This window comes from Monodelphis domestica, chromosome 5 (assembly GCF_027887165.1).
Source record: "Monodelphis domestica isolate mMonDom1 chromosome 5, mMonDom1.pri, whole genome shotgun sequence".
Classification (NCBI taxonomy): domain Eukaryota; kingdom Metazoa; phylum Chordata; class Mammalia; order Didelphimorphia; family Didelphidae; genus Monodelphis; species Monodelphis domestica.
Genome location: NC_077231.1, coordinates 227636405 through 227652118, shown reverse-complemented (window position 1 = coordinate 227652118; position 15714 = coordinate 227636405). Strand labels below are relative to the sequence as shown.

Below are 15714 nucleotides of genomic sequence, written 5' to 3'. Positions count from 1 at the left end.
ATATATCTGGAGAAAATTGAACAGGGATAAAAAGGAATATACTTCTTTTTTCAGTAGCACATAGTACATATACAAAGATTGACCATGTACTAGGGCATAAAAACATGGCCAACAAATGTAGAAAAGCAAAAATAATAAATGCAACTTTTTAGATCATAATGCAATAAAAATCATAATTAATCAGGGCTTATGAAGAGGCAAATTTAAAATTAATTGGAAACAATAATCTTATTTTTCAAAACTGGTAGGTCAAAGAACAAATAATAGAAACAATTACTATTTTCATTGAAGAAAATGACTATGATGAAACAACATATCAAAATCTATGGGATATATTTAAGTAGTACTCATGGGGAAATTTATATCCCTAAGTGCCTATATCAACAAAATAAAGAGGGAAGACATCAATGAATTAGGCATACAGCTTAAGAAGCTAGAAAGAGAACAAATTGAAAATCCCCAGATAAAAACTAAATTGGAAATCTTAAAAATCAAAGGAGAAATTAATAAAATTGAAAGTAAGTGGCCTAATAAATGAGACTAGGAGCTGGTACTTTGAAAAAACAAATAAAATAGATAAAGTACTGATTAATCTAATGGAAAAAATAAAGAAGAGAATCAAATGAACAGTATCAAAAATGAAAAGGATGACATCACCTCTAATGAAGAAGAAATTCAGGTAATTATTAAGAACTATTTTGCCCAACTATATGGGAATAAACATGACAATCTAGGTGAAATGGGTGAATATTTACAAAAATATAAATTGCCTAGATTAACAAAATATGAAATAGAATACTTAAATAATCCCATCTCAGAAAAATAAATTGAACAAGCCACCAAGGAACTTCTTAAGAAAAAATCCCCAGGGTCAGATGGATTCACAAATACATTCTATCAAACATTTAAAGAACAACTAATCCCAATATTATATAAACTATTTGACAAAATAACTAAAGAAGGAGTTCTATCAAATTCCTTTTACGACACACATATGGTACTTATTCTAAAGTCAGGCAGATCAAAAACAGAGAAAGAAAACTTCAGACCAACCTCCTTAATGAACATAGATGCAAAAATCTTAAATAGAACACTAGCAAAAAGACTTCATCAAATTATCATAAGAATTCTTCATTATGACTTGGTGGGATTTATACCAGGAATGCAAAGATGGATTAATATTTGGAAAGGCATCCACATAATTGACCATATCAATAATCAAACCAACAGAAATCATGATTATCTCAATAGATGCAGAAAAAACTTTGATAAAATGCAACATCCTTTCCTATTGAAAACACTAGAAAGTATAGGAATAGAAGGGCCCTTCCTCAAAATAATAAACAGTATATATATCTAAAACCATTAGCAAGTATCATCTTCAATGAAGATAAGTTAGAAGCCTTCCCAGTAAGATCAGGAGTGATGTAAGGATGCCTCTATTATTTAATATTGTACTAGAAATGCTAGCAGTAGCAATTAGAAAAGAAAAATAAATTGAAGGGATTAAAGTAGGCAATGAGGAAACTAAACTATCACTCTTTGTAGATGATATGATGGTCTACTTAAAGAATCCTAAAAAGTCAACTAAAAGGCCAGTGGAAATAATTAACAACTTTAGCAAAATTGTAGGGTATAAATTAAACTCTCAGAAATCATTAGCATTTCTATATATTTCCAAAAAACTCAGCAGCAAGAGTTAGAAAGAGAAACTCCATTTAAAATTACTCTAGAGGAAGGAGGACTTGCAGTTCCAGATCTCAAACTATACTATAAAGCAGTGGTTATCAAAACAATTTGGTACTGGCTAAGAGAGAGAAAGGAAGATCAGTGGAATAGACTTGGGGTAAATCTATGATAAACCCAAAGATCCCAGTTTTGGGGACCAAAACCCACTTTTTGATAAAAACTTCTGGGAAAATTGGAATACAGTATGGGAGAGATTAGGTTTAGATCAACATCTCACACCCTACACCAAGATAAACTCAGAATGGGTGAATGACCTGAATATAAAGAAGGAAACTATAAGCCAATTAGGCAAACACAGAATAGTATACTTGTCAGATCTTTGGGAAAGGAAAGACTTTAAAACCAAGCAAGAGCTAGAAAAAAAATCACAAAATGTAAAATCAATAATTTTGGTTACATCAAATTAAAAAGGTTTTGTACAAACAAAACGAATGCATCCAAAATTAGAAGGGAAGCAACAATCTTCATTACAAAAACCTCTGACAAAGACCTAATTATTCAAATTTATAAAGAGCTAACCCAGTTGTACAAAAAAATCAAGCCATTCTCCAATTGAAAAATGGTCAAGGGACATAAATAGGCAAAAAAAGCAGTAATCATCCAAACAATATGGTACTGACTAAGAAATATAAGGATGGATCAATGGAATACACAAGGGGTAAATGACCTTAGTAAGCTAGTTAGTGTTCAATAAACTCCAAAACTCCAGCTTTTGGGACAAGATCTCACTATTTGACAAAACCTCCTGGGAAAATTGGAAAACAGAAGGGAAAAATCAGGTTTAGATTTGTAAAAGGGAATTCTTTGTTCTCTTTGTCCATTCTGAGTTTACACTGGTAAAAGGGAATCCTTCATTCTCTTTGTCTATACTGAGTTAACACTAACTTAAGTACCCCTACTTAGTTGAATCAACACAAGCTTGAACTAGGTGGAGGAGCTTGCAAACCACTTAGTGAATTCATACCTTATGAGTATTTACCTATCCAGAAGGTGAGATTTAGAGAATTCACACCCTTAGATGAGAACTTAATCTTCAAAAGATGAGAAGTTGATCCCACAGACACTACCCCCTGGGCAGTGCTAGACATTTTGGAAACTATGATTGGCCTCTATGAAAAGGGGCAGGGACAAGAAGTCACTATAAAAGCAAGCCCCCAACTCCCTCAGAGCAGATTGTCTTTGAGAAGATAGTCTGAAGAGATTATCTTATACATAAAGTCTTCAAAGGATCTTTGCTGGAGACCGCAGCTTGGATTGTGGGCTTGGAGCTTGGATTCAACTTAGACTGACTCCTGGACTATTTCGTTGGGAGAGTAAAAGGCTGACTCCTTTCCTAGTTTCCTAAGAGACTAGCTTCCATCTTGGAGGAGGCCTTGTGGTTACTTACCACCAGCCTTCCTAGTTGAGAGCTAATTAATCTTGGATTAAGCAGACCCAGAATAAACATTTAGGTTGATAGGATAGATAACCTTTTTAACCTCTTCACATTTCTCTACTTTATTGTTTCCTCTCCATTTTCCAAATATTTGTAAATAAATTTTTTATTCAAGATATAATAAATATTGGTGACCACATAATTTCATAAAATTATTCTCCAACCATTAAATTTAACCCTTACAGATCAACATTTTACACCTTATACCAAGATAAATTCAAAATGGGTAAATGAATAAAATATAAAGAGTGAAATCATAAATAAATTTGGTGAATAGAGAATAGTATACCTGTCAGGTCCACTAACTAAGAAAGAGATAGAGAACATTACAAAATGTAAAGTGAATGATTTTTTATTATATTAAAGAGTTTTTGTACAAATAAAACAAATGCAACCAAAATTAGAAGGAAAGCAACAAACAAAACTTTCTGACAAAGATTTAATTTCCACAATATATAAGTAACTAAGTTGAATACCAAAATATCAAGCCATTCCCCAATTGAAAAAAAGTCAAAGAATATGAACAGGCAATTTTCAGATGAAGAAATCAATACTATCAATACTCACATGAAAATATGTTCTAAATCCCTCCTGATTAGAGAAATGCAAATCAAACAACTCTTATGTACCACCTCATACCTAGCAGATTGGCCAATATGACAGAAAAGGAAAATACTAAATGTTGGAGGGTTTGTGACAAAATTGGGACACTAATACACTGCTGGTGGAGTTGTGAATTGATCCAACCATTCTGGAAAGCAATTTGGAATTATGCCCAAAGGCTTTACAAAAATTCCTGCCCTTTGATCCAGCCATAGCACTGCTGGGTTTGTACCCCAAAGAGATCATAAGGAAAAAGACTTGTACAAAAATATTTATAGCTGCACTTTTTATAGTGGCAAAAAATTGGAAAATGAGGGGGGTGTCCATCGATTAGGAATAGCTGAACAAATTGTGGTATCTGATGATGATGGAATACTATTGTGCTGAAAAGAATAATGAATGAACTGGAGGAATTCCATGTGAACTGGAACAACCTCCAGGAATTGATGCAGAGTGAAAGGAGCAGAACCAGGAGAACCTTATACGTAGAAACGGATACACTGTGGCACATTAAAATGTAATGGACTTCTCTACTAGCAGCAATGCAATGACCTAGGACAACCCAAAGGAACTTATGAGAAAGAAAGCTGTCCATATCTAAAGAAAGAACTGTGAGAGCAGAAATGCAGAAGAAAAACATTTGATTGATCACGTGGTTAGATGGGGATAGGATTGGGGGTTTGGTTTTAAATGATCCCTCTATTGCAAATATGAAAAATACAGAAATAGCTTTTGAATAATGTATAACACAGTGAAATTGCTCATGGGCTCTGGGAAGAGGGGTGGGAAAGATCATGAATCATGTAACCTTGGAAAAAAATTCTAAATAAAATAAAATAAAATAAAAATCATCTTCTGTTTTAGAATTATCTATATATTGGTACCAAGGCAGTAGTGTGGTAAGGGCTAGGCCTAGGGTTAATTGACTTGCCCAAGGTCACATAACCAGGAAGTGTCTAAGGCTAGATTTGAAATCAGAACCTACCTTCTCCATTCCTGGCTCTCTACTCACTGAGCCACTAAATTGCTAATTCTAAATTGTTTTGGCTAGAAAAGTGAGATACTATGTTTTTTATTACCTCATTTGGAATTTTATTTGAGACATTAAAAAATTTTTTTAGAAGGTTGTGTTGCTCAATTCCCTCTGTCTTCTTGGCTACACCCTTAGCTACACTTGGCTAAAAATCTAAATATAAAAAATTTATTCCATGAAAATAAGAAAACAATAGAGGCATAGTTCTTTGATGTTATAGACAAGGAATGATATGTAACCCTAGAAAAAATAAAAGAACAAAACAGGCAATTCCAGGCATATAAAGTTTCAAAGATTTTGCCCAAATGAAATAAAAGCATCTAGAATAAAAAAAAAGGTATTGATTTGGGGGAAATATTTATAATAAGTTTTTCTGGTAATTGTTTACTATTGTTCCCAGTTTATAGATGATGAGGAAACAAAGGTTTAGAGTAGTTAAACATTTACCCAGGTTCACACACCGGGTAAGTATCACACATCTAATAAGTGGAGTTTCAAGTCAGATCTGGACTATGCTCCTGTATTTTTGTTTGTGTATCCACCTGCCTGCTTTTAACTCTTCCTTTAACAAGACTGTAAGCTTTTCAAAGGTAAGCTCTCTCTCTCTCTCTCTCTCTCTCTCTCTCTCTCTCTCTCTCTCTCTCTCTCTCTCTCTCTCTCTCTCTCTCCTCCCCTATTTCTGTCTCTGTCTCTTTCTTTCCTTCTTCCTCTTTTCTTGTCTCTTCTCCCTCAGCAGGTAGGGGAAAGTTGCTGTCTTTATATTCACTGTGCCTCTCAGGGAGCTTTAAACATAATGGAGGCTTGATAAATAATTTTGAATTAAATTGCTAGCCAACTGAGAGCAAGGCTGGAAGAAAAGGAACATAGAAGGGTAGTAGAGATCATTTGGAGTGGAGATTTGTGCCCTATCAGACAAGCTTCATTAACTTGCCAGGTTTCTTGAGATGAGCCCTTTTTCACAGAATGACCTCTCAACCTTCAGGAAAAGAAACCCTAGCTTTCCTTCCTCCTCCCTGCCTAGATATAATTAGACCTTCTCTCTTTAAGGGCTATTTGCACCATAGTTATTTATAAAGTAATGGTTTAGGTGGCAGAAAAGTATTTTCTGGGCTCCTCTCTCTCGTCTAGTCTCACTGAGTTTCTCCTCTTTGACACAGTTCAGCTAAGATACTGTGGCAGTAAATATCCTTTCCTGGTTAGAATTTCTGCTTCTCTTCCTTTTTCCTCCCTCCCCTTGTGTCACCAACCCATATCCGGGTTACTCTGTTCTCAGTGCTGACTTGTTCCACTTATCAGATCACACTGCAGAGACAAGCTACTGGAGAGGCAAGTTCAGACTTCAGACTCCTGGCAAAAGAGAGTCTCGGCTTATCTGGTAAAGAGAACTCAGCTTGTTTTTAGCCTCTCATCAAGAGCAAAGAAACCTGGGTTCTGTTCTCAGCTGCTGCCACTCTGTGTTTGATCTTGGAAATCACTAGTCCACTTTGGTCCTCAGCTTCGTCATCTGTCACGTAGGTGATAGATAATCTGCCTACTTCAAGGAACCCATGAGGATCAGATGAGAATGGATGTGAGTGTACTTTGAAATGAGTGGTGGACTCCACAAGTGATAGTATTAGTTGTTATGTTATTACTGTTAATGGCTGAAAAAAAATTTTTTTGATCAAGCTGAATAGGCAATAATGAGTGTGTGTGTGTGTGTGTGTGTGTGTGTGTGTGTGTGTGTATGTGTGTGAGAAATAGAGACAGAGAGAGAAAGAGACTCAACAACAGAGATAGCGATACACGGGTGAGTTTATTGTGGGGAGAAGACTCTTCTGGAGCAGAGGCATATGATAAATTGTTGAAACTAAACTGTGGCTTGAGATATTATCCTTAGTAACCACATGGAATAGAATGGAACTTACCAAACTGAAAGTTATTTCAGTTAGCAAAGAAGAAAGCCAAAGGGTTGGGGGAGGCCCCAGATAGGAATCAGGTAACAATTTATTATCCGTTTGCCTATGTCTATACTCTTCTAATTTTTGCTGAAAGTAACAGGCTGTGTCTTTAGGGGGAGGTTGACTATTCATCTCATCTTAAGATTTCAGGAGTAATCCTGAAGGATGGATGTTTCTAGGACTATCACTTATGAACTTCCATTTAATGTGCCTACCCCACTCCCATATCAGTTAATTAGATGATATCAATTAGATTTGACTAAAAGATATTTACCAAGAAAGCATAGCAAGACTAAAAATGACAAAAATGTCCCTCCCCCTTCTCCAAACCTAGGAACATAGTCCCCTCTGCATACATTTGGTCCCTGAGTATAGCAGGCTCAAACTTGAAGTACGGGCACAGAGGTACCTACAAAAGGAATACCTGGAAATGCCTCCTGGTTCTGAGAGTCCTGTTCTTCTTCTAAGGGTCCTCATCAAATTTGGTTTGGGGTATGATATAGCTGATCCATGAATCATTCCCTTGTTTAGCTGAGCTAACTCAAGTTTTCTCTGCATTGTCATTCTCTTTAATGAAATTATTTATCATTTTTATCATTTTTTTTACTCATTCGTTCTTTAGGATAAGATTGTTTGGTTTCCAATTAATTTTTAGTCTTTATTTCTACCATCCTTTGTTGGATGCAATTTTTGTTTCATTAAAGTCTAGAAAGGATGCATTTAACATTTCTGTTTTTCTGCATTTGTTTGTGAAGTTTTTATGCCCTGTTACAGTGATAGTGAACCTTTTAGAGATGGATTGCCAGGCTCCACCCCCACCCTGCTGCCCAGACTGAGTGCAGTGCCTGTCCCCCCTCAGTGACCATGTACCATGCTCCTACCCCAACCCCCAAAGTGTCAGGTGCACGCCCTCTTACCCTATATAGGGAAGGAAAAAAGCACTTCCATTGGGCTGCTGGGCAGAGGGGTGGGTGAAATAAGGAATGTCCTCTGTGAGTATAGAGAGGGAGGGGAGCAGCCTGAGCCCTCTACTCCCTTCCAGTTCTCTTGCCTGTGAGCTACCCACCTTACTTGCTATGCACTCCTATTAGGCTGCTGGGCAGAGGGATGGGAGAAGTGAGGAATGTCCTCAGCCCAGGTGGAAAGGGGGGAGGGAGTATATGCTCCCATTGGACTGCTTGGCATAGGATCAGGTGATGTGAAAAATGTCATCAGGCACAGTGGAGAGGGGGAGGGAAACAGATCCACTGAGTCCCTCTGCCTTTCTAGTAATAAACTCTGTGGGTGGGGGATAGGGAGAGAGGTCATGTGCCCATAGAGAGTTCTCTAAGTGTCATCTTTGGCACCTGTGCCATAGGTTTGCCATCACTGCCTTTTTATATGGTCAATTTTTGTGAAGGTGCCATGTATTGCTTAGAAAAAGTTACATTCCTTTCTATTTCTATTCAGCTTTCTTTTTCCTTTCTTAAGAAAAAAGCAAACCCAACTCTACTGTCTGTCTTATAATTGGTATTAAGTATTGACTCTAAGTCAAAAGAGTAGTAAGGGCTAGGCAATTTAGGTTAAGAGACGTGCCCAGAATCACATAGCTAGGAAGTGTCTAAGGCCAGATTTGAACCAAGGTCCTCCCAACTCTAGGCTTGGTGCTCTATTCAAATAGCCACCTAACTACCCCCTCCCATTCAGTTTTCTCCAGAGGTCTATCATATCTCACTTTTCTGAAATTTTATTTACCTCCTTAACTTTTTTCTTAATGTTTTTGTTGGATTTATCTAGCTCTGAGATAGGAAAGTGGAGATTCCCCCATAGTGTAGTTTTACTGTCTCTTTCCTCCAATTATTCATGTAACTTTTCCTTTAGATATTTGGATGCTATGCTATTTGGTGGATATCTATTTAGTATTGGCATTGTTTCATTGTCTATGGTGTGTTTTATCAAGATACAATTTATTTCCTTATCTCTCTCGATTAGATCAAATTGTACTTTTGCTTTGTCTTGATTAGATCAAATTGTACTTTTGCTTTGTCTGAGATCATGATTCCTTCCCCTGCATTTTTACTTTAACTGAAGCATAATAGTTTCTGTTCTAGCCCCCTACTTTTATCTCTCTGTGTCTTGATGCTTTAAATATGCTTTTTGTAGATAGCATATTGTAGGATTCTGTTTTTAAATCAACTCTGTTATCATCTTCCATTTTATGAGTGAGACCATACCATTCACATTCACAATTATGATTACTGTGTTTTTCTCTATCTTATCTCCCCCCTGTATATCCACTCCCAGTCCTCTTAGTCTTTCAGTGTTTGCAATTGTTTTGCTTCTTACTACCCAGGGCTCCCTCCATTCATCCTTTCTTTTGTCCCTTTCCTCCCACTTCCTTATCAATTAAGATAGCTGACTGTATATTGGTGTTATTCATGCTTTGAGCTAATTCTGATGAGAGTGAAGTTCAAGCATTGCCTCCCACTGTCCATCTTCTTCTCTCCTTTGTTGACTCTTTTGAACATTTTCATGCAAGATAATTTGCCCTCTTCAATCTTTCCTTTTCTCTTATTCCAGAATTTTTCTTCTCTTCTCTCTCTTAATTCTTTTTTTTTTTTGGATGTCATTCCTTTCTATTTGACTTTCTGTCTTTCTTCTGTCTATGTATATTTTTTCTCACTGCACTAATAGTGATAAAATTCTTAAGTATCTTAATTATCTTGGGTATCTTAAGTACCTTAAATATCTTTCATATCATAGATGTCTTAAGTATCTTAATACTTAACTTTGAATGTAGGGGTACAGGCTTAATCTTATTGAATCCCTTAAGTTTTCACATTTCTATTTACTTTTTCTATATTTCTCTTGAGTGTCAAATTTAATCGTCATATTTTCTTTTCAGCCCTGGTCTTTTTGTCAGGAGTGCCAGAAGTCCTTTATTTTATTAAATATCATTTTTTTTCCTCTGGAGGATTATGATCAGTTTTGCTAGATATTTGATTCTTGGTAATAATCCTAGGTCCTTTGCCTTTTGGCATATTATATTCCATGCCTTCCATTTCTTATGGATGTATATGGAATCATTAGCTTCTATTTGCCGAATTCTGATTTTTAGGAAATTACTTCCTTTTTAAAACTTTTTTGTTTCTTTTTCAGTTTGGCCAATTCTACTCTCTAAGAAGTTGCTTTCTTTAACGATTTTTCCTCTATTTCCATTTGGTCCACTCTAATCTTTAGGGAGTCATTTAATTTCCCCAAGCTATTGACACTTTTAATCAATTACCTTATTATTTGATTTTTAACTTCTTTTCAAGTTCTTCCAGGAGTTCTTTCAAAGTATGATATGCTTTCACACTTCTTTTAGGCTTCACAGGTTTCTGTTTTGGTATTGTTTCCCTCTTCTGAGTTTGTATTTTGCTCTTCCCTGTCACTCAAGTAGCTCTCTAAGAACAAGGTTTTTTATCTTTATCTTTCACTCATTTTTTCAACTCTCCTCCTTCCTTTCTTAGGGCCTCATGAGTTAGGCTGGTCCTGGCTCCACTGGTTCCCACAAGGTTACAGGTGCTAGACTACATTCCCTTCTCACCTCCATGAGATGGGTCCCTCCTGCTTTCCTTATTTTTGAGGCATTTTTTTCTTTTCTTGTGTGTGAATATTTGAAGGTGAGTTTAAATGAGCTCAAAGTGTTCCTTATTCTGCCATCTTAGCTTTCCAGAAGTGGAAAGACCAGAACTTACCAGAACTCACTGTTCTCCAAATCTCCAAATTCCAACCTCTAGTTGCTAGAAGATGGGATTGAAAGAGACAAAGGATCTTAAAAATATCATAGTAGTTTGGAGTCTCACAGACATGGAAAGTGGAGGAAGTATTCAAAACCATTATGACATTAAGAGAAAGAATTTGAGTTGGAAAATGGTGGATTATTTACTTATGGAGAGAGTACATTGAAGAGAATTCTCATTGGAGTGAGTGGGAAGAAATGATCAGAACATATTGCATGTGAGGTGATGAGTTATTCTAAGGTGATGACAATGGAGATGGAGCAGAGATGTCTTTAATGAGAATGACTAGAAGACACCAGTAAAATGAGGTAGTAGAGTTCTGATTCAAGTACCCCTTTTTTTTGGACCTCTCTTCTTTCTTGGATTTGATTTGCAGAGAACACTGATTTGAAAACATTTACTCTTAGAAGAAATGACCAATTATCAATCCCTTGGACAAACTCTGCAGGTAAATACTAGCAATACAATACTGGGTTTTCTTGAGGATCTGGTGTATTCTTTCATCACTTATAAATGTCTCATGCTTATAAGTGGAATATAATATGTTTGAAGAGTTGGGACAATTTCTCAAAGGAACTGAGACAAGGAATCTATGATCTCAAGATGAGTTATGAAGATAATGATTTGTGTGTGTTACTATTCACTGGATGCCTTGAATATTCATTGTAATCTATGTGGCTTGGCATATTGCAATATAAAAATCAAGGGCAATAAAGAACAGAAATTCCTGGCACAGAAATATATGCATTTATTTTAAAAATTATAATGGGAGTTGTCTACCAGCAGCCCTGCTATTTATTCTGTTCTAGGTACCAGGCTATTTTGTCTTCACTTAAGCCCAGTTCACTACTTAGAAGGAATAATTCTTGCGAATATTGTAGAGGCATTAAAATTTGTGTTAGACATCCCTCTTCCAAATTCCTTGACTCATTTTCAATATCCCCAACCCCAACATGTACCCCATACTGGATTCTGACGAGTGATACCCATTATCTTGGGTAATTTCACCATTCTCAATTGCTTTCCCTTATAGTACAATCCCAAAAGATCATTCATATTTGTCTTTGGGGGTTACATTTCACTTTCATTGTCTTCTGGGAATTATCAATACTTCAATGATGTGAAAAAACCCAAGTGTGTAAATCTTTGATCCACATCCAGGACACTGGCAAGGTAGCTTGGTTTTTCTTCTTTTTCCTCCCATGTCAGTGCAATCTATAGTAGCCCATTAAAATATTTCTTGACTATTTCCTCTACCTATGAAATTACCTGACAACTGCCTTCTCAGCATCATACCTTCTTTGGAGTGGAGGTAAGATAAGGAAGTATTTTGATTACTCTTCCTGCTGGGTTACTACTGAGAACAAAAGTGATGTTGAATTACACCCTCTGAGCTCCTCTGCTTAATTTTACCATCATGCTCTGTATCTATCACCAGTGAGAATAAGTTAGGGATAATTATTCCCAGCTTAAATTCCATGCTTCCTTGTGTATTAAATGAATAGATCAGGTAGGTGATTTCAAAGGTTATTTCTAGATCTTAACATTCTATATAATAAGTGCTTTTATCTCTGTTCCCTTTTTTTTCCCAGAAAGAAATGGAGAAGTTGAAGCAGGAAAAAGATGGAGATGTTGATGTGGGTAAGGAGATAGTATTATTACTATGTTACTTCCAGTGCCCTTTTGAGAAACATAGTAATAGAGGAACACATTTTCCCTTGTGAGTGATCAGCTGCAATGACAGAAATATGATTGGCCTGACCTATAGGCAAAGAAGGTGCTCACCCACATGGTATAGTCCAATCAGCTCAGAGGAAAGTTTCCAAATTACAACAAATATGTCACTGGCTGCCAGCATGCTAGAAATTCACAGTTAGATATTTATTCTTTTTGGCTAAGGAAAGAATACTTGTCAAAGTGTAAATGCCCCCCAAATAGGTGAAATCCTATCCACCTCTGAGTTATGATTTAAATGCCACTCTTCCTTATAAAGTTTTCTCTGAACCAAGTTAGAAACAATGTCTACAGAATCTGAAGTCTCATAATACTTTGTTAGTAATCTCCTGTGAGGCATCATGTTTTATTTTATATCATAATCATTTATGTTCACATCTCATATCTCTTGGTAGATTAGAGGCTCCATTGAGGGTTATATTTTTACTTAACTATATCCCATTTGGTTCCTAGCACAGGGCCAGGTATATAGTAATGTTCTGTAAATCTATCTTGGGTGGAAGAGGGTGAATGATTAAATAAATAAATGATACCTTAGGAAAGGCTAACCTCTCAGGTACCAATTTAGAAAACAGAGAGCAGGACTCTGAAGAGATATGACTTAGGATGGGAAAAAAATTGATGACTAGAAGTCATCTCATGGGATACCCACTTAGGAGGAATATCCAGGTGGGTACCCTTTGGTGTGGAGGCAGTGACTATAGTACTGGTCCACTGAAGTCTCTAGAAACACTTGATAGTTCCTTTATAAATTCTTTTCACTCATTGTCTACTATGTATCCTGACTCTCTGGGAATCAGATAGAAGGATCCAAATATAATTTCCAGGCAGGAAAGGGGAATCAAAAGTGCAATATTGATTATCATACTTTTCTTGCAAAAATATTTAGTTAATTATCGAATTGTGTAAGATTCTAGGCCATACAATATATATAGAGAAATTTGGAGATAATCCTGGCTCCTACTCCTCAAAAGTATATAGTATAAGACAGTAATGGTGAACATTTTAGAAATGAAGTGTAAGGCCCTGCTCCCCACCCCACCCCCAGACCAAGTGACATTTCCATTTCTCCAGAGACCATGTGCCATGCCTTTCCCCCCACCTAGTACTGGGTGCACCCCCCCAACCCCACACAGGGGAGAGAGAAACTGCTCCTATTGGGCTGTTGTGGGGGGTGTTGAAGTGAGAATGTCCTCAGCAAGTGTAGAGAGGGGTAGGGGAGGATGGCTCAAGCATTCTACTCCCTTCCACCTCTGCCACCTGTGAGCCCTGCATCCCCCCCCCCCCCCCCATGCTCCCATCAGGCAGAGGGGCGGGGAATGTGAAAAAAATGTTATCAGGCACAATGGAGAGGGGAAAGGAGCAGTAATGAACTCGGGGGTGGGGGTGGGGTGGAAAAATTAGCCACATGCCCACAGAGAGCTCTCTGCATGCCATCTTTGGCATTCGTGCCATGGGTTTGCCATCACTGGTCTAAGAGAAATAGGTACAGGAAATAGCACCAACTAAAGATATTTGATGGGATTTAAAGGAATTTGTTGGAATGTATTATTATTGAAAATACTTTTTCTTACAGATGGCAATAACACCGATCCTAAGCCACTGAGGATCATTCTGATTGGAAAAACAGGAGCTGGGCGAAGTGCAACAGGAAACAGTATACTGGGGAAAAGTATATTTGAGTCCAAGCTGGGATCCCAGGCAGTAACTAAGAAATGTCAGATGGATACTGTGATTTGGAATGGGAAAAGAATCTTAGTGATTGATACTCCTGCCTTCTGTGAGTCAGGTGCCTGGACTGAAGAGATATATAAAGAAATTGGAGAGTGTTACCTTTTTTCCTCCCCGGGTCCTCATGCATTTGTCTTGGTGACTCAGATTGGCCGCTACACCACACAGGATAAGGAGGCACTGAGGAAGGTGAAGACAATATTTGGAATAGAAGCCATGAGACATCTAGTCATGCTTTTCACTCGTAAAGAAGATTTAGGGGAATCTTTAGATGATTATGTAACAAATACCCACAACATTGACCTACAATGGGGGATCCGAGAATGTGGCAAGCGATTTTGTGCCTTCAACAACCGAGCCACTGGGGAGGAACAGAGGGCCCAGGTGGCAGAGCTGATGACTATAATTGAGAAGATGGTGGAGGAGAATGAAGGCAACTATTACAGCAATGGCCTTTACCTTTATGCTGAGATCTTTCAGCGATCTGACAGTAGAGAGTATGAAGAAAGATACCAAAACTATTTGAGAAAAGTGAAGTTTGAAATTCAAAAGCAGACATTGGACTTAATAGAGGATGAAAGTAATTGTCTTGGCCAGGCATTTGTGAAGGCACAAAAATGGATTTCTTCCCATCTTAGGATCTGCTTTTGTCTTTTGTTCTTTGCCTTGATTTTTATTGCCATTATAGTTGCCATCTGTACTATTCAAACAGCCTAAGCAATTTTCTAAGGTGGTGTTTAATAGTAATCACTGGAAGAGGTAATTTTCAGGACCACCATCTTGGAATTTTTTCTAAATGAATTTCTCTAATTTTAGAAAACATATATCTCAAGTCTTATTCCTCTAGAGAATAGTATAAGACATGTAAATGAAGTAAATAGTTTTCTTATTTCTTTTCATAAGAATTAGGAAATTAAACTGATTCAGATATCTGTTACTATTAGTTGAGTATTAATGGGGAAACTCTGAGTATCTAAGGTGACCTCTCTCCTATTATTTCTCTATGTCATTTGCCTTGGCAATACAACTGATTACTAAGGTTTCAAACATATATCTCTAGATCAGTCTCTTTAGAACTACAGATCTGTTGGCATCTATATATGATAATATTTCGCAGACATACTTGGTTTGATAAAATAACCTACCAAACGAATTTTCCATATGAATTAAACCATTTTTTCTAATAAAAATTTTAAGCTAAAATATAAATCAGACTGAGAAAGATTTTGTTTGAAAAATTAATCCTGCAGCTTTGGGGATTTGGGGGCCCAAATAAAGGACTTGACTCATTAATTGAAGGTTAATCAATAAACTATTTCAATTCATAAAGAAAACTGCCCAAATGGTTCAGCTTCCTTTCCTGCCTTGGTTATTAGATTCAATGTAAAAGGAATAAAATTATTGCTTTGTTGACAGAGCACTTGGTTAGATGCAAAGATCATATTTCTGTGCCAAATTCTTATAATCTAGAACTGAACATATAACTGTAGATAGAGGTAGATAAAGGAGAATAAAATGAATAATATCGAGCCTGTTTTGTCCTGAATAAAGTCCTTGATGTCTGACAATTTAAAAAAATAACTAATATTTACCTAATACATAATAATTTATTAAGAACTTTAACTTTGCCATCTCATTTGATCTTTACACCAATCTGTGAAGAAAATATTTCACATATTACTGCTGTTAAGGCAATGAGGGTCACAAAGAATGAGAAAAATACCT

The 15714-nt window shown here is 36.7% G+C and overlaps 1 protein-coding gene across 6 annotated transcripts; it reads left to right on the top strand.

Moving 5' to 3' along the window:
- Positions 1-5297: 5297 nt before the first annotated feature.
- Positions 5298-15198, top strand: GIMAP5 (GTPase, IMAP family member 5). 6 transcript variants are annotated; one of them, XM_056799901.1, is made up of 5 exons: positions 5298-5410; positions 6117-6195; positions 10901-10972; positions 12117-12165; positions 13835-15198. In XM_056799901.1, the coding sequence occupies exons 3-5, from the start codon at positions 10937-10939 to the stop codon at positions 14704-14706; spliced, it is 957 nt and encodes a 318-aa protein (XP_056655879.1). In that variant the 5' UTR covers positions 5298-5410; positions 6117-6195; positions 10901-10936; the 3' UTR covers positions 14707-15198. The 6 variants fall into 6 exon arrangements, with proteins under 6 accessions (XP_056655879.1, XP_007504664.2, XP_007504668.2 ...); XM_007504602.3 differs by having other exon boundaries at positions 6117-6390; XM_007504606.3 differs by lacking the exon at positions 6117-6195 and having other exon boundaries at positions 5324-5410.
- The last annotated feature ends 516 nt before the right edge of the window (positions 15199-15714 follow it).

What these genes read in the sequence shown, in the direction of transcription:
- GIMAP5 (XM_056799901.1), top strand. Translation starts at nt 10,937, where the DNA reads ATGACCAATTATCAATCCCTTGGACAAACTCTGCAG. An exon ending in CCCTTGGACAAACTCTGCAG is followed by an intron (nt 10,973 to 12,116) that starts GTAAATACTAGC and finishes TTTTTTTCCCAG; the next exon opens with AAAGAAATGGAGAAGTTGAA. An exon ending in AGATGGAGATGTTGATGTGG is followed by an intron (nt 12,166 to 13,834) that starts GTAAGGAGATAG and finishes TTTTTCTTACAG; the next exon opens with ATGGCAATAACACCGATCCT.